This window comes from Enoplosus armatus, chromosome 8, assembly GCF_043641665.1.
Source record: "Enoplosus armatus isolate fEnoArm2 chromosome 8, fEnoArm2.hap1, whole genome shotgun sequence".
NCBI lineage: Eukaryota > Metazoa > Chordata > Actinopteri > Centrarchiformes > Enoplosidae > Enoplosus > Enoplosus armatus.
This window is the reverse complement of record NC_092187.1, coordinates 12,926,174-12,949,044: the sequence shown is the minus strand read 5'-3', so window position 1 is coordinate 12,949,044 and position 22,871 is coordinate 12,926,174. Positions and strand designations below refer to the sequence as shown.

Genomic DNA, 22,871 nt, shown 5'->3' with positions numbered 1-22,871 from the left:
TGTTCACAGTAGTAGAGTCAGCCATTATGGCTTCAATAAAGATCAAAGAGCCAGGTTAGTGGGTTTTGCTTATTCATGTTTATCATCACAAGCACATTCTGTGTGGTCATCTTTTATTTTTGTGTTTTTAATTGTAAGTCACTCAGATTTGCACATGTGACTTTACAGAACCCCAGTTCTACCGGTTGGAGGGTGTATGGCTGACAGAGTCGGGTATGACCCTGCTTCGCAGCATCTCCATGTCTCCCCTCCACAAGAGACGGCAGCGCCGCTCCCGTCTCGGCACTCTGTGTTGTGATGGTGGTCCTGATGGAATGGATCTGAGGGAGGTTGAAGGAGAAGGGGAGGAAGGAAAAGGTTGGTACACTTTCGGCTCATCCATTGGATTCTGAACAATTTTCAGGGGTGTTTACCTCCTTTTTAATGAATTTAGTGTTTAATAATTCAATATTCTGTATATCTAGGCTGCGGGGAGCCCATGGACTGTGAACCCAAGATGGAGAACCCTGGGAGCCCTGACAGAGAAGGTGGTGCTGAGAGGGATGCAGGTGCAGAGGGAACTGAAGGCGGAGCAGAGGAGACAGATGATAGCAAAAAAAGAAAGCGGAAACCTTACAGACCTGGTAAGCTACCCAGAATTTCACAAAACAACTTAAAACATCCACTTCTGAGCATCCACAAAATATTTTATTCATAAATTGTTTTAGGAATTGGAGGCTTCATGGTGCGACAAAGGAAGTGTCACACACGGATGAAGAAAGAATTTTTTGCCCAGCTGGCTGGAGAGACCACGTTAGATGGACAGCCAATAGAGAGAACCATTGATGAAGGTTAGTGACAACAGTAGACTCTTGAATTTCATTCACTAAATGTTGTGGAGGTTCAGTGGTTTACATTTTTTACGTATCAAATAGGCTGTTTTCCAGTTATTGACCAAGGGGCCCTCTGCTTATGGTCTCTCATCCCTGAGGCCACGTTCAGCCTCGCATTAAAAAACTGAAGCCCCTCATTCATTTGAATAAGGCCACTCTGTTGATGCAGCCAACTTGGGGGGATCGGGCAAAAATAACGGTCATCAAAATCAATCCTGGCCTAACTGCCACGACATCCACCAAGGCACTGAAGCAATATGCCCCCATCAACGCAACCCCTTGCATGGCTGTTTTCAGTCTGAACGCCCCCTCATCATCCTTCCATTACTAGTTGTGGTTGTAGTTGTTTTTTGTGAATATTGTAAATTTGGGAAACTGAATTTCATGGTTATATATGCGTAGGACCCCACCCTGACACGGATAACATAATGGATCCTAAACCAGTGGAGGGTGAGGAACAGGCCAAGAAACGTCGGGGCCGGAAGAAGAGCAAACTTGAGGACATGTTTCCAGCTTATCTCCAGGTTTCTAGTCCCTCTTTGCCCCATGCTTTAAACATTTTTGAAATTTGTGGTATGGTATCCAGTGATATAATGTTTGTATCCTCTATGTTTAAAATTCACTGCAGGAGGCTTTCTTTGGGAAGACACTAATAGACTTGAGTAAGAAAGCTGTGATGATACCCCAGGGGCAGAGGCCAGGCGCATGTCTTGTCCGACCTTCATTACCAGCACCGTCAGGGGTCAAAACTACTGCCTCAGAGAGTAAGAACAGTAACTTGACCTGTGACACATGAAAACTCTGCTACGTATTTTTGACACTGGTTGTGAAAAAGGTCAGTACAGGGTGTGTGACCTTTTTGCTTCTCTCACTAGCTGATGCCAAGGACCGTGTGGTGAAAGATAGTTTTCCTCTCAAGCAAGAGGCGGGTGAGGCCCCCCAGGCTCAGGGAGAAGGTGCAGGTAAGTGTCTGTTTGGACACTGATGTTACTGATTTATTGTTATTGAGGTAAAATTGGTTTAAAATGACACATTTTTTAGGAGTTTCTGCACCATCCTCATCGCTGAAGGACCAGGCGTCAACAGATCCTCATGACTCTGATGCAGAAAAAAGTGAAGGTAGTCCCCTGAGAGGATATTTTGGTGTATACAGAATGCAACTTTAACTTAGGGAAAGATTTAATATCTGATGTTGACATCGTGCCTTACATGATGTTGTCCTTTCATGACAGGTCTTCCGCAAGGGATGGAGAGTCAGGATTCTGAGCAGTTCTTCAGGAAGGTTCTGGGAGTGTCAGACGGCTCCTCTTTGGGGGGCATGAAGCCCATCTTGGAGGGCAGTAAGGGAGAACTCAATCGTAGCGCTCTGCCACAGAGGGCTCTCCTCTCAGGTGTGTACAAGGGGATGCCTGCAAATCATCAAATCTTTAAAACCTTCTTGTAGTTCAAAACCGTATTTGTGGTATGATGGAGGACTTTGTAAGGACTAAATATGCAAGTAAGGTTTAAGTGAAGTTTGGCTTGGGATTCAAACATGGAAAGTCTCTTGCAGGGTCCTTGCCCTCAGCTGGAATGATGGAAGCTTTTCCTGGCCTCTCTCAGTCACCGTTCTTTGACATGCGGTAGGACTAATATTACATTGCCTCGTGCATTTTATTTCACACCAATCTGTATTATGTAGTTCTGCAACAACTCGTGCTGTAGATCACAGTGTAAAAGCAGATGCACAAATTCATTTAATTTTTACCCACTTTAGAATAGACTTCGATGTAAGCCCTTTTATTTTATACAAGACAATACCCTCTCATATGGTGTACAGGGACCGAGGAGGACTGTTTAGTCCAGACGGGGGCGAGGAGAGCCCCTGGGCCACTCCCTCTACCCCAGCAACCCCCTCCTCCCCACCGACCCCCACTGAGGCAGAGGGTGATGGGCTGTCCTACAACCAGCGCAGCCTCCAGCGCTGGGAGAAAGATGAGGAGCTGGGAGAACTCTCAACAATTTCCCCTGTGCTTTATGCCAATACCAACTTTCCCACTCTCAAACAGGACTATCCAGGTGAGTGTGGAAGAAATGCTATACCAACATTTACAACCTATTATTAGATCTAAGTAAGTTTATATCACTGTTAGATATTGAGCAGAAGTTAATTATTTCTCATCTCACAGACTGGGCTAGTCGCTGTAAGCAAATCATGAAGATCTGGAGGAAGGTGTCAGCTGCTGACAAGGTTCCATATCTGGTAGGTTCTCTGTTTTTTTGTTTTTTTTTGGTTTATATTAACTGCACAGTTCTTCCTGCAGTTCTGTTGAACACAATTTCTAAAATGTCTGACTTTTTACATTTACGTTTAAAATTCTTTAATATTCTTCTTCTCTTAATATCTAATTTCTTTCTGTAGCAAAAGGCCAAAGATAACCGAGCAGCTCAGAGGATTAACAAGGCACAGAAGGTGAGTTAAAGCATCAGCATCCTTTTTGTATTGTCATGGTGAATGCAAGGTTTGGTAGCTTTTTATTAGAGTTGTGGTGGAGATTGTTAATGTTTCCTCTCCTCTCTCCTTTCCTCTTCTCGCAGCAGGCAGAGAGTCAGGTCTGCAGGCCAGTCAAGACAGAGGCAGGGCGTGTGAAGGGAGAACGGCCCAGTTTACACCTCCAGATCCCTCCGCCTTCAGGCTCTACGTCAATATCTTCCCAGCCCAGCTCTGCAGAAAGCCCATTTCCCTTCCCTCCAGATTCAGGATCATCCTCTGTCTTTTTCTCAGATGGACCTGTTAAGACCCCGGGGTCAGCTGAAATCCGGACAGATCCCTTGGCCAAGCTTCCTCCTCAGTCACCCCATTCTCACTCCCACCCAACCACACCCTTCTCCCATGCTGGGGCCAGCCCCTTGCAGGCCTCTTCCTCAGGTTATTCCGCTTCCGGCCCACAGGGTCCTCCTCAGGGACGGCCAGCCAGTCTTGGCCCCTTTGACATGCAACCAGGAACTCCTGGAACCCCCAGACGGGCTCAGCAGGTTGACCCCTACTTCAGATCACAGCTGCAGCAGCAACAGAGTCATCTACCACAATCACAGCAAGGCTCTCAGGAGTCCCTAGGGCCTCCAGAAAGTCCTCATTCAAGAGGTGCTGGGCTTGGGGAGTCACCCATCTTCTCGCCACCCCACAATACCCACTATGGAGACCCTTTCAGAACCCAGCAAGGGATGGGACGGCCAGAATATGGTTCATCCCCATCACCCTCTGCAGTGGCTTCTTCACCTGCAAGCACAGGGCAGTATAGGGCCGATATGAGTGCACCTTCTCCACGCTCCTCCGCAGTTGGAAGACCTGATCTATCCACTGGCTCCCCTGCTGGGATGCTAGAGTCTGGGGATGGTTTATTCAAGGCACCTATGACGCCACGGATGCACCAAGGGGAGGGTGGGGCACTTCATCCTGGAGCTTCACCTAGCCACCCCTCTGAAGGCTACAGGCAGTCTCCCTCCCACCCTTTCTCTGACCCCCACACTCAGCCACCGCTAACTCCCAGACCACAGTCAGGTGACAATTGTTCTCTTGGACCCCAGAGACACCCTGTAGGTCAACAGGAACTATGCCCTAGAGTGCCCTCCAGCCCACAGTCCCAGGGCAGCTCTCAGTCTCCCCACACTCCTGGTGGCCTCTGCAATGATGCTTACTCTGTCCAGTCTCCTGCCACTCCTCGTTTCCAATCCCCAGACCCTTGTTCTCAGCCACCTTCAAGGCCACAATCTAGAGACCCTTTTGCTACTATCCACAAACCCCCTCGTCCTCCATCTGTTGCTCCAGAGGGAACTGCAAGTTATAAAAGCTCACCTCATCCTAACCAGCCACCTCCACCCCATCCCACTAACAGTTCAATAGGGGATCCTCTCTCTGGTAAACCGTCAGCACCTCCTACTTTCAGCCGCAGCCCCAGTACGGGAGGCTTCCAAATGACCCAACAGCAGAGTCAGATGTTACAGGGTCAGCTTCAGCAACCACAGCCACAGACTCAGCAGGCTATGGGGTCAGACAGCTTCAGCACCAGGGCACCACTTCCTTCTGGACCTCAAGAACTACCAGCTGTCCGCCCTCCAGACACAACTCATCAGCCAGCTTTGCCAGGCACTCAAGAAATGCCTGACATTTCAGCAGTGCAGGACCCTGCATTAGTAGGCCTTAGCCCCTCCGAGCTGGAGAAGCACCGTCAGGTATCAAAGCATTAGCCAGTGAACAATCATTCTATTCACCTTTTAGGTTTTTTGCTAATGAATGCTTCTTGTGTTTTTTAGCGGCAGAGACTGAGGGAATTCTTAATCAGACAACAAATGCAAAGAAATTCCATTAGACAAGAGAAGGAGGCTGCTGCTGCTGCTGCTGGCAGTGCATCCCCTGGCTGGTCTGGAGGAGAGATGGGAGCCTTTCAACAAGACAAGGCCCACAGAGCACCGCCACCTTATCCACAGGTACACACCTTGAGCAATATGCCACAAATCTTACAAATGTAACATCTTGACAGTGTGATGTAGCAGTTAGGAGGATGTCTTTGTATGGCCTGGGTACAATCCCAGCAGGTACCTGCTCTGCTGAAGAGTTTATGAAAAAAATCCTGAAATACGTTACAGATGCAGCGTTTTATAGTTCAGGTTGTACCTTTGGCATCTCTGGTGCAAGCTAAATGACAAGTTGAGCAGGGTGGCTGTGGCTCAACAGGTAGACTAGATCGTCCACTAGTCTACCTGCTGAGCTGGTGGTTTGTTCCCCACCTCCACCCGCACGTCAAAGTGCCCTTTGAAGACAAGACATTGAACCCCAAATAGCTCCCAATGGTCAGAACAGCCTTGCATGGTAGCTTGCTGCCATCAGTGTGTGTCTATGAATGGGTGCATGAGAGGCAAAAAAGAGCTTTGGATAAAAGCACTGCACAAATGCAAGCATTCACCATTTATTACAAATAAATGGTACATTTACCTCTTTTTGCGGTTATCACTTCCTTTAGGATCGTGTTGCTTCTACTACTGCTGGAGCTCAGGCTTCTGTGGCAGGGAAGATGTCCATGGCTGTGGGAGGCATGGAGGACAAGCTCATTCGCCCACCACTTACAGGAAACCCTGCCATCATGGATCCTAGTGCACTAAGGTAAGCACTTCAGTGAAGTTGATTCACAGTTTGTGTGAAATAATAAGATCTGGTTCCCCTTTCGTAATTAGAAATGTTCCTCCATGTTATGTTTGAATAATGGTAACACGACATTTCATCATGTGGTCATTTTGGTTGGTTACAATTATAGTATGTCGTTAGCTGAATACATATTCAAATAAAAACATTCCTAAATTGTAGGCTGAGTCCTTACCACAGTGGTGCAGATTTGATTCCAACCTACCTGAACACTGTTTAAATTGAAATGTCTTTCATTTTGTGTGTCTCTGTCCTTCAGGCCACCAGGGCCCACCAGACCTCAGGGCATGTTTGCCCGTCCACCATTCCCTCCTCAGTGGCAGGGCCAGGCCCAAGGTCCAAGGAGGTTCCCCCAGCCTGGCATGGAGGCTATGGGCATAAGGCACAATCTCAACCCTGCTGTCAACATCCAGGGTATGGAAGGCATGGGTAACCCTCACACTATGATACCAGGACATGGAGGAGAGACCATGCAGCCAATGGGTCAAGGCCCTCCACCGCAGTTCATTGAATTGAGACACAACTCGCAGAGGCTACCCCTACGACCCCAGTTTATGCCCCGTGGACCCCAGCCCAGACCACGTCTCTTTGTCCCACAGCAAGAGATGGTTACACCTTATGTTCAGCAACATCCCATAGCTCAAGTTGGTGGCATTCAAACAGAGGGGGGAGGCAACTCACAACTGGGGTTACAGCAGGGTGGACTGTCAGTTTTACTGCCTCAGCAGTCTACAGGCCCAGTAACACAACAGCCCCACCTGCAGCCCCATGCATCTACTTCCACTCCAAACATTCCTGGCACTGAGCAGCATCAGCTCCCGCAATCAAGCGTAGTCACAGAGCCTGCAGCGGCAGCAAACAGTGAGGAACTGCCAGAGCCTGACCTTGAGGGGCTTGGGGATGCCCCAGGGGATGGAGGTGTGGAGGATGAGGATGATTTGGCTCTAGACCTGGACCCCGACAAAGGAGATGATGACTTGGGGAACCTGGACAACCTTGAAACTAATGATCCACATCTTGATGACTTGCTCAACAGTGATGAGTTTGACCTGCTGGCTTACACTGACCCTGAACTGGACCAAGGAGACCCTAAAGATGTCTTTTCAGACCAGCTGCGGTTGGTGGAAGCAGAAAGTGAAGCACCTTCATCCTCCGGATCTGTACTTGTTAAAGTGGAAGAGAAAGCCAAGGTGGAGCCAGGGCAGAAGTCTCTCTCTACAGCCCCTACCACTGCAGGGTCTGCTACCCAACTGCCACCCTCTGCAGAAACTGCTGATATCTCCAAGGTCAAGGTAGAGGACAGAGGTCTGACGCCTCAGCTGCAGCCAGGACAGACTGTGGTAAAAGATGAAATAGGAGAGGCTGTGTCAATGCTTCTTGGTGGGACCACACCATCAGCCAAACCTTCACAACCGGAAAATCAGTCAGCTTCACTCAGTTCTGTTCGATTAGGGGGACTTCCGTACCCCCTGCCAGGCCAAGCTGATCCATTGCCTTTTCCTTCAGCTGCTCCACATGCAGATATTGGTGATGATCCGCTGGGGCTGCCTGATGTAGGGGGGCAGCACTCCCCTGCTGTAGATCTGGCAAAGGTAGAGAGCTCTTTAGATGGTGAACTGCCTCTTCTAATACAGGATCTGCTAGAGCATGAGAAGAAGGAACAACAGAAGCAGCAACAACAGCAGCAACAGCTCAGTTCCCTCCACCAGGGAGGCATGCCGCCTCATTTTCCTGGCCTCTCAAATCAACAGCCAAACCCACAAGCACCTGGGCAGATAATGCTACCACACCACCATCGTCCACCACCCCAAGGAATGATGGCTCAGCCAGGGATGGTACCCCGTGCGCCGCACATGTTGCAACAGCAGCAAAGGCTTATGGGAACTGGAATGGCACCTCCACCTCACATGACCATGGCCCAGCAGCAAGCTATGATGAGGATGGGGCAGCCAGGGATCCATGCAGGTCTCAGTCATCAGCAACCACAACCGCAGCCGCAGGCTCAGCCAGTAGTTAAACAGTCACCTCTGGCCAACAACTTCTTCCCAGATAAAGGTAAGCACCGTGGCTTTTCACTGTCATTACTCTTCGTAATGATGTTTGTTTTATACTTTATCAACAGATTTTGTCTTATTCTTTTATTGCAGATTTAGACAAATTTGCTACTGATGACATTATGGATCCCATTGCGAAGGCAAAGATGGTGGCACTTAAGGGTATCAAGAGAGTGTTGGCACAGGATCAAATGGTTGTTCCCTCTGGCATTAACAGGTACTTTTTGTGGTGTAAACCTTTTATACATTAGTTGGACATTTTTTGGGTTTCATTTTGGTCAGTATGTTTTCAGTCAATTGTTTTAAGTTAACTTTAACTGAAGTTCATTACACCATACAAAACCTAAATGGAAATGACAGAAAGCAGTTTAAAAAACTCTTGAATTCTAAAACTCTTTAGCTTCCTCATCTGTAGATGCAACATCATCATACTGCTGACACCCAGGAAAGCTTGCGTCCACCCCTAAATAAAGACCAAAAAAAGTGTGGAAGGGTGCCAAAAATGGCACATGCTGTGTTTGGACAGATTACATCAAGTCATTATGATTTTTCCTGCGTTTGCAATATTTTTATATTAACATTGACTGTACACTACCTGCCCAGCAAGTGGCAGACAGACCAAGTCGGCTACCAGCTGGTGAACTGGGTGTGGCATTTAGCAGCTAAAGAGCCAGATATTTCCCTTAGGAGTTTGAGGAGACCAAACAGAGCGGAAATGAGAGTGAATGTTGTACTTACATGGCTCCAAACGAATATTAATGTTGCTGTGTGTCTGCTGGATGTGTAAATAGACAAACCAACTAACTAAAATCTGTGCTATATCAACTTAAAAGGTGACAGTATGTCAGTGCTGTGTTCACTGCTTATTTCCCCTGCCCTGAAGTGGCCAAAAAATTAGTTATTGCTGGTTTAAAAGTGTCAGGTTTTCATGCTTCATTTACCTACATCTGAACATGAAATGCAACAAGGGAATCAATTCAGATTGTTGCTAGGTGACAGACAACGTGGTGGATGATCTGATAGCTAATTAGCACTGGTTAAATCACAGGTCATGGTGCATGCAGTAAATTTGTCAGGTCTAACAGCATTCAGAATACAGGACAACCTCCACAGGAGGAAGGGCCAGATATTGTAGGGAGGAGTTGGAGTACTGGTGTTGTGGATCAACTAGTGTCCCTGTTAATCTAGTGACCTTTGCTCAAATGTGTCAGTTGCTTGTGGAGACGGCTAACATGTTGTTTTCGCCACCTGTCTTGCATAAATGCAGCCAAATCAACTTGTAACCATTATATCCATACACTTCCATTAGTTCATTATTTTGAGCTTTTTTTCCCCCCAATTTTTTTGCCAATGGACACAATGTTAGAATTGCACCTTTCAGTGTAATGCAATCCAATAAGACACCACCATAAACTTCAGCCTCCAAAATGTCCACTGAATCAACACCTCAGTATGTTCTAATACCAAATTATTGTCATTTTTTTCAGTAACAGGATTATCTGAGTTGTTATCCCCCTCAGCAGAGTAGGCAAATGGGGCCTTGTGCATCTGCTTATGCCCCAGCTCATATTGAAATTTCATCAAGTACCACCTTTGCCTAATTTAGAGCCAGGCAAAACTGTACTGGTGTTCTTTGAATTATATATATTTTTGTTACACCCTCTTCAAAACATTACCATAAAATTAGCAAATCGAAACACACACTGATTTGCAAATCAACAAATTCCATACAAGAATTGTTTATAAGTTTAATAATTAAGCAGTTACTTATTTGCGACAGTTATCACATTACGATTGTTTCTGTTTTTTTTACGGTCTTTTATTAAGCTTTTAACGAGGAGGTGATGTATTGTGTATCATGGCTGAGCTGAAAATGGTGCTCTCAGTCACCAGTAAGTGGAGCTCCTCTGCTAAAAGCTACTGATTCTCTCAGTGACAATGGTGATTCATTATAGTCAGTTCACTTTGAAGATTCAGTGTTAGATTTTTTTTACATATACTGAACACCTATATTACAGGATCTGCAGTGTTACTGGCAAAACTGTTAGCTGAGGCAGATGTGAAGAATTATTTTTACAAGTGCATGTGACACACTGTTGTTTTCCCAAGACTGTTTTCTACTTCCCAAAAGGGAGTGTGCCACAGTTTTTAACTGTCTAATGCCAGATATCATCACAAGAAACCCATCAGGTGGTGGTGACACCATGGTATTTTGTAACCTTTTTGCACAATGGTTTGGAAAGTGCATACACTTAAAGACCACTGTTCAGTACACTGCAGGTGTAGTTATACGTTTTATGTTTGGCTGTCACTTCAGGCAACAAGTTTCTCTGCTTGCTCAGAGACTGGCCTCTGCCCCTGGCACAGATCCTAGTCAACTTCCATCTGGACCTCCAAAGGTATGCTCTCTTGCTTGTCAGAAGTGATTTGATTTGCTTTCATTTTAAGTCTTGTGTACCTGATTTATTTAATTGCTTTCACTTGTGTTTTAGGAGGGCGAAACAAGTGATCCCACCCAGTCAAGACCCAACCCTCCCCAGTTTGTTCAAGGAATCATCAGTATGTTCTACCAATACTGCCTCGTGTTAAAAATGTATTTAGTCATTTGGAAAGATTTATTTAATAATATTGCTGTCCTCATACTCTTATGTAGGTGCATTATCCTCTTCTGTTACAGATGATGCAGAACAGCACCAATATGAAGAGTGGCTTCTCCACACCCAGCAGTTACTCCAAATGCAGTTGAAATTTTTGGAGGAACAGATTGGAGTTCACCGCAAATCACGCAAGGCACTGTGTGCTAAGCAACGCACTGCTAAGAAAGCTGGCAGGGAGTTTGCTGAGGCAGATGCAGAGAAACTGAAGTTGGTTACAGAAGAGCAGAGCAAAATTCAGAAGCAGCTTGACCAGGTGTGTAGATATTAGGTTTACAAATTTGTCCACAGCAAATGCCCATGGCATCTTGATATGCAAATTCATATGTGTTTATAATTATTCTGCTCTAGGTACGCAAGCAGCAGAAGGAGCACACCAATCTTATTGCAGAGTACAGAAGCAAGCAGCAGCAGCATCAGCAAGGCACAGGTCTTCTTACCCCAGGTCATTCTGCTCAAGGGGCCCCCCCTCACATGTTTCCCAAGATGCCTGGCCAGATGGTGATGGGCCAACAGGGGACACCAGTGTTGGGCCAGCACCCTGGCATGATGCCCCAAGGTGGAATGCCTGTCAGGATGCCTCAAGGGCAGCCCTTTATTGGTGGTGCCCAGCCCCAGCTTCCTGCAGCTCTTGGAGCCAGTGGTGCCAGGGCCCCGGGTCCTCCTGGGGCTCCAACAGGATTCTTCCCACAGGGGCCTGGAATGCAAGGTGCAGACCCCAGGCTTCTCCAAGAAAGACAGCTTCAACATAGGATGCAGATGGCAAAGCTCCAGCAACAGCAGCAGGTGATGATGGGCCAGCAACCGATGCCACACCTAAATCAACAGTCTGGTTTAATCGCACAGCCACAGTCCGGTATGATGGGAAACCCACTTATGGCCCAACAACAGGCAAACACTCAACAGGGAATGCTAGCCAACCAGGCCAATCAGCAGAGCATGGCGCAGGTTCCACAAGGAATGGTTGGAGGCCAGTCTGTGGCTCCACTGCCACAGAACCTTGCAGGAGGCCAGCCTATTAACCATGCTCAAGCCATGATGGCAGCTCAACCAGGGATTATGGGGAACCAGACAGTTGCACAAATACAGCAACAGAGGCCTCAGCTGATGATGGCTCAGCAGGGAATGGTTGGATCTCCAGGTCATCCTGGTCTAAGGGGTCCCCAGGCCCAATTGACTCCACAACAACAGAACATTCTGGCTCAACGCATGCTTGCATCTCAGCAGCAGCAGCAGCAACAACAACAGCAGCAGAATGTTGCAAAGAATTTGGCCCACATTCAGCAGCAGCAGATTGCACAGCAAAGACAACCAACACAGTTGATCAGTCAATCCAGCCAAGAGCAAGGAGGGCTCTCCCAACCATCTACCCCACAGATGGGCTCCTCGCCTTCAGCAGGAAATATCACACCCCAGCCACAGGGAGCTACAGACTGCCAAAACTCAGGTCCCAAAGAGATCCTCAGCCCTGATTCCAGAACGCCACCACAGCAGAGTGGACCCTCCACTCCCAATCAGATGTCCCAACTAGGCTCTGCAAATGATCATCAAACTGACTTGGGAAGACATAAATTACAACAACAGCAGCAGCAGCAGCAGCAGCAGCATCAAAACCAGATTTATATGGCCCAGCAGCAAAAATCAAATCCTCAGTCGGAGCATCAAACAGGTTTGGTTGGAAACCAACAAACTGGTGTACTTCAACAACAGCAGCGTCAACTTCCGCTTACTCTCCAGAGGCAAGGTTCCCTCAGTGTTGACAAGCCCAGTTTGATGATTGTTAAAGAGGAAGGAAAACCAATTGATTTCTTAGCTCAGCAGCAGCAACAGCAAACAGTTCAAAATGCCATGCAGCAGTCACAGGATCCCGGCATCCAGCAGCAGATCATTGGGCAGAACCATCCTGGCCAGCCACAGTCTGTTGTAATGGGCCATAGTCCACAACAGCAAGCTTTGATGGCCCAGCAGCAAAAACAACAGGCCATGATGGGCATGATGAGAGCCCAACATCAAGGGATGATGGCCCAGAGACCTGTGCTTCCACCTGGACAGATCCGCACACCTATCAACATCCAGGCTATTATTGCTCAGAATCCTCAGCTCCGCAATCTTCCCCCAAACCAGCAGATACAGCACATCCAGGCCATGATTGCCCAGAGGCAGCTCCAACAGGGACAGATGCTGCGGATGTCAATGGGTCAAGGCCAGCAAAGTCAGGTAAGGTCTCACATGCCACCTGGACAGGTGCCACAGGTTGGGCAGCAGATGCCAGGGATGGAAGGCCAACAGATGCAATATGGAGCCATGGGGAAACCAGGCACTCAACAACAGTCAGGCATGTTGGGACAGCAACCTGGTGTTGCTCCTCAGATGCAGCAGGGGATGATGGTCCCTGGGCAACAACAGCCACAAGTAGGGGAGATGATGCATCATATTATGAGAGGTCAGGTACCAGTTCCACCTTCCCCCATGGACCAGGGCCGTATGATAAGGCCAACATCTCCACGTCAGCCATTGGCCAACTCTCCTGGGGATCCACAGCGGCACACATTTAATCAGACTATGGGGATGCGTCCACCCACTCCCAACCAGAACCAACAAGCACTAATGGTTGCTGCAGCAGGCCGCATGCAGGGCTCTCCATCCCATGCATATTCTCCAAGAAATCCCTTTGGCATGAGCCCAGCCCACCCGGCCTCACCCCATTCATCCCATGTCTCCTCACCTTCTATAGCTGACAGTAGGGCTGGAAGGGGGAGTCCATACAGCCAAGTCAAGGCATCTCCACTCAGGTCACCTGGAGCCAAGAGTCCACTTGATTGTCCAGGACTGAAAGTAGAAACGCAGACATCAGGCAATGAAACATCTCAGACAGCCTCATTTATCCCTAATGGTCCACAGAAAGGCATAAATGTTCAGCAACAGGTCACAGAGAGCCATGTTCCTCAAACACAACATGGCCCTAGAGTCGGGGAGCTATGCAAAATGACCCTACAGAACATTAAACAGGAACCAAGAGAGGTTCAGTGTGATGGTGAGGCAGAGCCTCATCTTGGGGCCGTAAAGCGAGAAGCAACGGGTGAGACTGTTACTTCTGGGAACAACACTTGCTTTATTAATGCTGGAAACATGGCTGGGGATTCTGGGACTCAAGGCCCTAGATCTGAGACTGGGCAACAACTACTACAGAAACTCCTCAGAACCAAAAACCTTCAGCTTGGTGCTCAGCGGCCTTCTGAAGGCATCCACAATGAGATCAATGGCCACATCAACAGCAAATTAGCGATGCTGGAGCAAAAACTTCAAGGGACTCCACGCAATATGGAGGTATGTTTTTCCTCAATGCATTCATTCTTTGCCCTCATCATGTTGTTTGTGGCTTAAGAACCATTCATTCATTTTCTCGACCCTGACAGGATTTACAGTCGATAACAAAAAGGGCTCCGGTACAAAAGCCAAAGCGCACTAATAAGGCTACTGGAGACCGAGGGCCTAATGCACGGAAGAAGAATAAGAAGGAAGAAGTTGGAAAAAGTGCCGAAACCTTGATAAAGCAACTCAAGCAGGTAAAAGGATGTCAATATATTTATTTCATGTTCATTTCATGTTTTTTGCCATTCATGTTTTGAAGAGTGGTTCTTTATCATGTGGACTAATGGACTTTTACCTACCAGGGTCTCTCTCTGCTGCCCTTGATGGAGCCTTCAATCACTGCCAGTCTGGATCTGTTTGCCCCTTTTGGAAGCAGCCCAGCCAATGGCAAAGCCCAGCTCAAAGGATCCTTTGGAAATGCAGTGCTGGACAATATCCCAGACTACTATTCTCAGCTACTCACTAAGGTATAACTAAGCTGCAACATGTACCAATGATTAGCTGTTACAGGCTATGACAACATTTGGTTATTGATTAATGCTACTTCAAAAAACAGTTGTTTTATGAGGATATTGTTTTGCGCTTTTACAGAGCAACCTCAGCAACCCACCAACACCCCCATCCTCCCTGCCACCTACTCCTCCGCCTTCAGTACAGCACAAGCTGCTGAATGGAGTGACTCCTGGGGAGGAGCTGTCTGAGGGTCAGAAAGTCACAGAGCCCGCAGAAGAACCAATGGGTAAACAATGAGGGATTTGGCATGAAATCGTTAATATTTAATCTCCAGTTGTGCAGTAATTGAGTTCTAAATACTCTCTACTTTCTTTGCAGATTCTGTTACAGAGGAGGTGAAGAGTGTAGACATTCTAGCAGCTCTCCCCACCCCACCACATAACCAGAACGAGGACATCAGGTACAGTAGGACAATTCTCTTGAGTTCCAACCAAAATACATGGATTTGTTGTTGCTGAGTGGCTATAAATGTAGGAAATGTCTTAACAGGATGGAGAGTGATGACGAGGATGCCCCAGAAAGCATCATCCCGGCATCATCCCCTGAGAGTAACGTAGGTGATGAAACGCCACGTTTTCCTCACCTACGGGAGCCTAAAGAAGAGGAGACGGAGAGAGCAATATCCCCCATCATCCCGCTCATACCGCGCACTGCCATCCCAGGTATTATACAACATTCTAAATGAAATTCCCAAAAACAACAACATTGCTTATATTAATGTTTTGGTGTAATCCATCCCGACTGTGTGTTGCATTATGTTTTATTGTTCAAGTCTCACTTCATTTTACCATTAAATCCATTTATATTGATAAAATGCCAGCTAAAATGCAAACTGCCAAAAGATTAATTTACATTTTCTTTTGTAGCATTCCCAGAAAACAAACCATTTGAAGCTGCTGATAGCAAGGTAGTTTCGACATCCAACCACTGGGACAAGGCCAAAAGCAATGAGGTGTCTGTTACCTTCACATTGTCCTCTGCTGCAGCCAAGGTACTAAGCCATGATATCATTGCACCCCGTTTAACCTTTCTTTATCTTCATGCATAGTTAACAAAAACTTGAACTGAGTTTTTTTTTTTGTTTTGTTGTTGTTGTTGCAGAAACTGAACCACGTGATGATGGCCATGGCCCAGCTGCTTAACATTAGGATGCCAGGTTCTTATGAGGTGACTTTCCCTCCCCAAAACCCCGACATGCCTGGAGTGGATGGGCCTGGGAAAGGACCCGGCCAGTCAGGTATGCATTTAGAGACTATTCATTTGGATCATCCTGTTGTCTCGTTGGGTTGGGATGATCGCGACAATAGGGTGGGAATCTGTCTCACGATCACCCTGCCACACATCTATTAAAGGAAACAAAATGTCATAGTTTTGGCCTTTTTTAGCGTCTTGTGATGCCAATCTTGTGTGTGTAGCTTGAGCATGCAGAGTTGCTGTTATGTCACTGTAGTAGAGTACTAATGTTAAGGTGATCATGTTTTCTAGGGACTCTGAGTACAAAGGACAGTGCTTCACCCAGTCAGGATGAGTGGCTAAGGCAATTTGATGTGTCTCTACCTGGCTGTACATTGAAGAAACAAGTGGACATTCTGGCACTTATTAAACAGGTCAGTCATTACAGGTCTCCTGAGATCTGTGTGAATTATTCATCTTTTTTGTTTATAATATGCCGTGTTTTATGTATTTCTTGAAAACTTTAGATCTCATATGTGCATTTTCCTCTCAGGAATTCCCAGAAAAAGAAGACAACCTGGTCCAACATTGTTACACAACCAATGTAAGTGACTTGGATGTGCGCCACCTTCCTGCTATACCAGTGGAGGAATCTCCACCCCCATCACCATCCCCTCCAAATCCTCCCCCATCTGTCGCAGTTCCAACTCCAACTACAGAAGCTGAACCTTCGAAAAAATCAGCTTCTCCATCCCGGTCTCCCTCCAGTCCCGCCAATATCCAGATCAAGACTGAGCCTGAACAGGATGTTGATCCTCCTATTGATGCTGCTCAACCAACTGATGTCACAGAGTCTGAAGTTGCTGCTCCAGAGACAGTCACGGATCCAGCGACTGCCTCCGCAGTTCCAGATCCTACTGCTCCTACTGAAGATAATCTGAGTCCTGCTGTCAAGGAGGAGGACTCGGCCACTGATCCAGCTCAACCTCCTGAAGATTCTCCCAGCAACTTGGAGTCTTCCCCTAAGGCTGTTAAGCAGCGCAGGCCTCTCTCCCCTGATGAGGAGGTGGTACATCCCAAAGTGAAAAAATGGAAGGGGATTCGCTGGAAGCGTCTTCAGATTGTCATCTCAATACGTAAGGGTGGTTCTAAGAAAGAGAGCAGCCGTGAGGTTTCTGAGTTAATGGAACGTCTGCGCATTACTCTTCGACCTGAGAGGCTGCCTCGGGATAAACGTAAATGCTGCTTCTGCCATGAGGAAGGTGATGGAGCCACAGATGGGCCTGCCCGGTTGCTTAACATTGATGTGGACCTGTGGGTGCACCTCAACTGTGCCCTGTGGTCCACGGAGGTGTATGAGACGCAGGGGGGTGCCCTTATCAACGTGGAGGTAGCCCTGCGTCGTGGATTGCGGACACTTTGTGCGTACTGCCAGAAAACAGGTGCCACCAACAGCTGCAACAGAATGCGCTGCCCGAATGTCTACCACTTTGCCTGTGCCATCCGGGCACGCTGCATGTTCTTCAAGGACAAGACCATGTTGTGCACCCAGCACAAGCTGAAGGGCCCCAGCGAAGATGAGCTCAGCGCGTTTGCTGTTTTGCGCCGCGTCTACATTGAGCGTGATGAGGTGAAGCAGATTGCCAGCATCTTACAGCGAGGTGACCGTATCCACCTGTTCCGTGTTGGTGGACTCATCTTTCATGCTGTTGGCCAGTTGCTACCCTCCCAGATGGCCAACTTCCACTCACCCACTGCCATCTTCCCTGTTGGCTATGAGGCCACACGCATCTACTGGAGCACGCGTCTGCCCAACAAGCGCTGTCGCTACCGCTGCCGCATCAGTGAGGATGATGGTCGCCCTCTGTTTGAGGTGCGTGTTCTGGAGCATGGCATGGAGGACTTGCAGTACCGTGACACTACTCCAGAGGGTAAGAACTTATACATTGCTCCCACTTTGTTACATAGTGTGTACATCAGTGTTGTACTTTTTCTCTTGAAATAACTCTATTTAATTCGCTATCTTTGTCTGCAGGGATCTGGGAACGGGTGGTTCAGCAGGTGTCTAAACTGCGAGATGAATCATCTATGTTGAAGCTCTTCACTGAACATGTCAAGGGAGAGGAGATGTATGGCCTCACAGTTCATGCTGTCATGCGAATCACTGAGTCGGTAAGAATATGCAGCAGGAAAAAGTGTCACATTGTCTCCCAGTTATAATCAAAGCCCTTTACGAGCCAATAATCACACATACTAGGGACGTCTCCTTCTTAATAGTGAACTAGCGAATTGGTGAACAGATGTTTCCATTGAATGGAACAACAAAAATGGTCAAAATTAATTTTTTATAGTGAAATAAATCTGATTTTTGGAAACAAAAGACCTGATTGTTTGTTATAGACTAAAGCAAACATCACAAGCTGCCATGACATTATACAGAAAGCTTGACCAGACCTGTGGGCTACAGAGCCACAAGTCTGCTATGACACAATGGTTATACTGTAGATCAAAGTGCACAATTAACTTGATATGTCTTATGTTGTTGTGTTTTAGTTGCCTGGAGTGGAGAACTGCCAGAACTACCAGTTCAGATATGGCCGTCACCCTCTGATGGAGCTCCCTCTTATGATCAATCCCACTGGCTGTGCTCGCTCTGAGCCCAAGGTCCCCACACAATGCAAGAGGTAAAGCAGCATTATTTTAGCAATAAGCCACAAGAAGCAAGGCTTTACAGGAACACACAACATGTTGCATCTTGTTGAAGAGACTTGTTGATTTTACTTAACTGACCAAAACACAGCTTTTTAAACAAATTATTTGATGTAATGTTTACCAAAGAACCGTGCATTTCTAAATGCATCTTACAAATGACTGAATACCCACTCACATTTACTTTTTTGTTTGTCCCAAGGCCTCACACTCTAAATAGTACCAGCGTGTCAAAGGCCTATCAGAGCACCTTCACCGGAGAGCTCAACACACCATACAGCAAGCAGTTTGTCCACTCCAAGTCGTCCCAGTATCGACGCCTGAAGACTGAGTGGAAGAATAACGTGTATCTGGCGCGATCCCGCATTCAAGGCCTGGGTCTGTACGCTGCTAAGGATCTGGAGAAGCACACCATGGTCATTGAGTACATTGGTACCGTCATACGCAACGAGGTGGCCAATCGCCGAGAGAAGATCTACGAGTTGCAGGTACGCCAACTAATCCCAAAAAGCATTCCTTTGGTTTAAAGTTTAAGGAATGTACAGGGGGAAATATAAAAAATAAGGATAGGAGTTTGATTTGAATTGAAAAGTTTGTATCAACCTTTTTCTGTTTTCTTCTTCTAATTTAGAACCGCGGGATTTACATGTTCCGCATCAACAATGAGCAGGTGATTGATGCCACTCTGACAGGTGGCCCAGCTCGGTAAGTGTTGTCATTGGTTGCCTCATTGTAAAGCCTTGAGTTTGTTTGTTTTTTGTTTGTTTTTTTACTGACCTTTTTTTCTCCTTTCCAGCTACGTCAACCATTCCTGTGCCCCTAACTGTGTTGCAGAGGTTGTAACGTTTGACAAAGAAGACAAGATTATCATCATTTCCAGCCGCAGGATCCCCAAGGGAGAAGAGGTGCTGTACATTAAATATCTGACTGCTACTCACTCTCGCACATCTCCTTGATTTTACTACCTTTTCTAAGTTCTTGAAGTTAATTTTTAAATACCAGCAGCCGTTAACTGTCTCAACTGTTCTCAATTCCAGCTGACCTACGACTACCAGTTCGATTTCGAGGACGATCAGCACAAGATCCCTTGCCACTGTGGAGCCTGGAATTGCCGAAAGTGGATGAACTAACCTGAAGAAAGACAAATGGGAGAATTCCCCTCTCAGTGGTGCCAGAACACTCCTGCGCCAAAGCCTTTGAATCCTACATAGCCAGTGCATAAGCTGTTCTGAAAGATGTGGAGGAAGGAAGGCCTCCGTCATTGAAAGACTGAAGCGTTGACACCTGTAGCCAAAGGTTTGAAGAGCATTAATCAATAAAAGCAACCGGTCACCTCCGTCAACAGCAGCTTGATGGCGGGACTAACTTTCATGTTTGGACTAGTGAATCACCCTTTTCCTCAGCCAAAACCCTTTCCCCCCTCGACTGTTCTCAATAAGCTTACAGTGGCTGGAAAACAATCCTCAACAACTACCAAATGATTCTGATCCTCTGATATCAATACTCGTAGTGCAGAGCTCACCTGGAGCTTCGACAAAAAGCCATTTTAAAATACTAAGAATGAACTAATGATGCATTTTTATGTTTTAAGTCGGACCTATTTCCTGTCCCACCTGACCACACCTCCCCCTCACCTCCCCAGAAAAGGCACTTTCCCATCAAGTCATCAATGAAGACAACACGGATATTGGCTAGCTAGACAATCTTGATGTGGCTCTGTGTAAGAACTACATATGATCGATGGAGAAAAGAAAAAAAAAAAGGTGATGTAAGTTAATATAAAATTTGAGATGCTATTGATCTGTGGCTCCAGAGGCACCAGATGCTCTGACGGTGTGGAGTCTCAAGGTGGGTTAGTTGGACCCAGTCTACCTCATTGATTTAGCGGGAAGTGACTGCTTTGTATAAAAACTGTTAACTGCTACTGTGGAACGGGGGGGAAAGGGGGAATGTTTTTATGGGCTTAGCCTTCTCGGACAAGCAGGGAATCTTAAGCAGCAGGTTTGCTCTATCTACTCTATGCTGATGATGATTTACAATAATGAGCCAACATAATTATTATTCATGAATTGTTTATACAGAGGAAATATATGACAGTTTTGATAAGATATTGCATTAAAATCACAATCAGAAACTTAGCGGGTGTCCTGTATGCCACCAAATCATCCTCGATATTGATGTAGCTTTTTCTTTTTTCTTTTTGTTCTCTTTATTTATGCGTCTCAAAACCATGTTATTTAGCTGTGTGGAAGCACACTAATATCCACCTTTTTACGTTGCTTAAAGACAGTAATGGTGTGAATGAATGGCTCTAGGATCACAGGACACTTAGTCTTTTGAAGAAGACTATGAGGTCCAAAATTAACCAAGTACACATTTGCTTGTTGCTTCATACATTTGAAGTTCCACTTGTTGAAAACCAGCCGGTGGATGCATGACTACTGTCCCATTAAATGCTTTTTATTCCCCAACAACTCAAATCTTTTCACAACTTAACCTTAAACTTTGAATCATGCCTCTTCCTCTCTGTATTATTTAGTGGACTGTTGTTAAACTTTACTGTAGTAAGTCTTCCTCTGCCTGAGTACAGCCTGCAGTGTTTCTACTTCCCCTGTAGTGTGCTTTTCTAGTGCTGGTACTGTCCTCTCGAGGCTGGACTGATGGCAGGGAAAGACTTATTGGAAAAAAGGGCATTTGTTTTCATTTCTATGTAAGATGAATGAAAAAAGTCTTTAAAGGGAGCTTTATTAAAACTCCACCTTCCCATACTACTTTGTTTCCTCCTTCCCCTAACCTAAGACCTCACATGATTTTAAAAATGCAAAGTTGTACAAACTGTATATATAGTATATGCATTAGGGGACAGCAACTCTTTATCCAGCCCCTTTGTAATCAATAAAGTCAAAAGTGTAGAGAAATAAAATTGAAAAAAAAAATCAACCACTGGATATCATTTTAACAAAGATAAAGCTGTATATAAATATAAATATATGTAAAATGGCAAACTAATATCTTTATGTATATGAACCAGAGTGTTTTGCATTTACCTGTTTTTTCTATTAGTGTTTTTGCTATAAGCTCTCAGAGACAAGTTTGTTAAAATAGGTATGAGATAAAACATCTGGTCTTCTCCAATCAATTGCGACGAGAAGCCGATGTGATTACAAAACTGTTTGAATTCATGCGGAGGGGCGTTAATTAGACATCTTTCTTGCGTAAAGCAGTACAATGGTGCATAGCATTTGTATTTATGTAATATTGTTCGTGTTTATTTTTCTTTTTATTTATGCTACTGCTTGTTGATTACCAAAACCTGTCCCTTAATCGGTCACAATTGGATTAATATACTCTTGAATGGAAAATCTTGAATTCCCTAGAATATTGTTAGTGTTTTGCTTTTTTATATCTTCCCTATAGAAGTGAATGTGTTGGTAAACCTTGTGAAATGGTTACTTGGCCTAATGTATGTTATGATGTAATACTCAAAAAGTTAATCCCATACTTAACCTGGTAATGAATTGCACTCATAGTATAACAGAGAACTTCTCTAAAGTGGTAGATATTGATCAAGTATCCGAAGCAGTGATATATATATTTTTTGGTATGTTTCTATTTCAAGGGAAGACCATGACGAGACATTATGCCGCTCACTGGATTTTAGCCTGAATAATTTTTAACTTCTCTGAATCTTAATTTAAGTTCTCTGCATATCGTATAATTTAATAAAGTTTGCTCAAATTGAAGGTTTTTTTTAACCTCACCTACTTTTTAAAAAGATGTTGCATCTGTACAGCAGAGATACTTTTAGGGAATATGAATAAATATAATGATCATTTTTATTGTACGTGGCATGTTTTGTATGGATATTATTTTGAATTGTACATATTTTTTTCAGGACGCCAGAGGTTGCATCTCTTTATATACAGCTTTCCCACTCCCTTTCCCCTCCATCTTATTTCTTTGTCTGCTTTTGTTTCTTGTAAAGGAAAATAAAATGCATTTTAAATATGTGCTCATTTTCCTTCTTTTGCAACTTCAAGCAGCACTGAAAGTGGGCTTGAAGGTTCATTCTTGACCTTGGAAATATTAGTTTAAAAAAAGCTTTCTGCCACATCTCATGGCCTTCATCATCAGATGGAATTTGCTGGGTTGTCATGGAGATGGTTCTGTTCATCGCGTGACCCAAGTATGGAATTGGACATATGATAGTAGGTGGTCTTATATGGGCGGCAGAGGATAACCCCATGAAGCTGATGCAGGCCATGAGATGTTAAAAAACATGTAAGTGGACTATTAGTTTTTATCAACAGACACTGGCATTTATTCTAACAACTAATGACTGATG

At 45.7% G+C, this 22,871-nt stretch overlaps 1 protein-coding gene across 1 annotated transcript in view; it reads left to right on the top strand.

Annotated features, from left to right (window-relative positions):
• The window catches only part of kmt2d (lysine (K)-specific methyltransferase 2D), a 30,808-nt gene extending 8,272 nt beyond the window's left edge, over positions 1-22,536 (top strand). Inside the window, exons 19-55 of the mRNA XM_070910053.1 lie at positions 10-54; positions 169-357; positions 465-623; positions 708-830; positions 1,275-1,396; positions 1,501-1,636; positions 1,748-1,834; positions 1,914-1,991; positions 2,105-2,263; positions 2,425-2,494; positions 2,692-2,930; positions 3,041-3,114; positions 3,274-3,324; positions 3,450-5,084; positions 5,166-5,339; positions 5,873-6,012; positions 6,311-8,106; positions 8,199-8,322; positions 10,423-10,504; positions 10,598-10,664; positions 10,783-11,015; positions 11,111-14,086; positions 14,176-14,325; positions 14,434-14,598; positions 14,723-14,870; positions 14,963-15,044; positions 15,134-15,306; positions 15,511-15,635; positions 15,746-15,881; positions 16,130-16,251; positions 16,371-17,748; positions 17,853-17,989; positions 18,371-18,501; positions 18,729-19,014; positions 19,158-19,231; positions 19,323-19,431; positions 19,564-22,536. Of these exons, the coding sequence (XP_070766154.1) occupies positions 10-54; positions 169-357; positions 465-623; positions 708-830; positions 1,275-1,396; positions 1,501-1,636; positions 1,748-1,834; positions 1,914-1,991; positions 2,105-2,263; positions 2,425-2,494; positions 2,692-2,930; positions 3,041-3,114; positions 3,274-3,324; positions 3,450-5,084; positions 5,166-5,339; positions 5,873-6,012; positions 6,311-8,106; positions 8,199-8,322; positions 10,423-10,504; positions 10,598-10,664; positions 10,783-11,015; positions 11,111-14,086; positions 14,176-14,325; positions 14,434-14,598; positions 14,723-14,870; positions 14,963-15,044; positions 15,134-15,306; positions 15,511-15,635; positions 15,746-15,881; positions 16,130-16,251; positions 16,371-17,748; positions 17,853-17,989; positions 18,371-18,501; positions 18,729-19,014; positions 19,158-19,231; positions 19,323-19,431; positions 19,564-19,656 (12,068 nt within the window). The 3' untranslated portion in view covers positions 19,657-22,536. The remainder of the gene's footprint in view (positions 1-9; positions 55-168; positions 358-464; positions 624-707; positions 831-1,274; positions 1,397-1,500; positions 1,637-1,747; positions 1,835-1,913; positions 1,992-2,104; positions 2,264-2,424; positions 2,495-2,691; positions 2,931-3,040; positions 3,115-3,273; positions 3,325-3,449; positions 5,085-5,165; positions 5,340-5,872; positions 6,013-6,310; positions 8,107-8,198; positions 8,323-10,422; positions 10,505-10,597; positions 10,665-10,782; positions 11,016-11,110; positions 14,087-14,175; positions 14,326-14,433; positions 14,599-14,722; positions 14,871-14,962; positions 15,045-15,133; positions 15,307-15,510; positions 15,636-15,745; positions 15,882-16,129; positions 16,252-16,370; positions 17,749-17,852; positions 17,990-18,370; positions 18,502-18,728; positions 19,015-19,157; positions 19,232-19,322; positions 19,432-19,563) is intronic.
• The last annotated feature ends 335 nt before the right edge of the window (positions 22,537-22,871 follow it).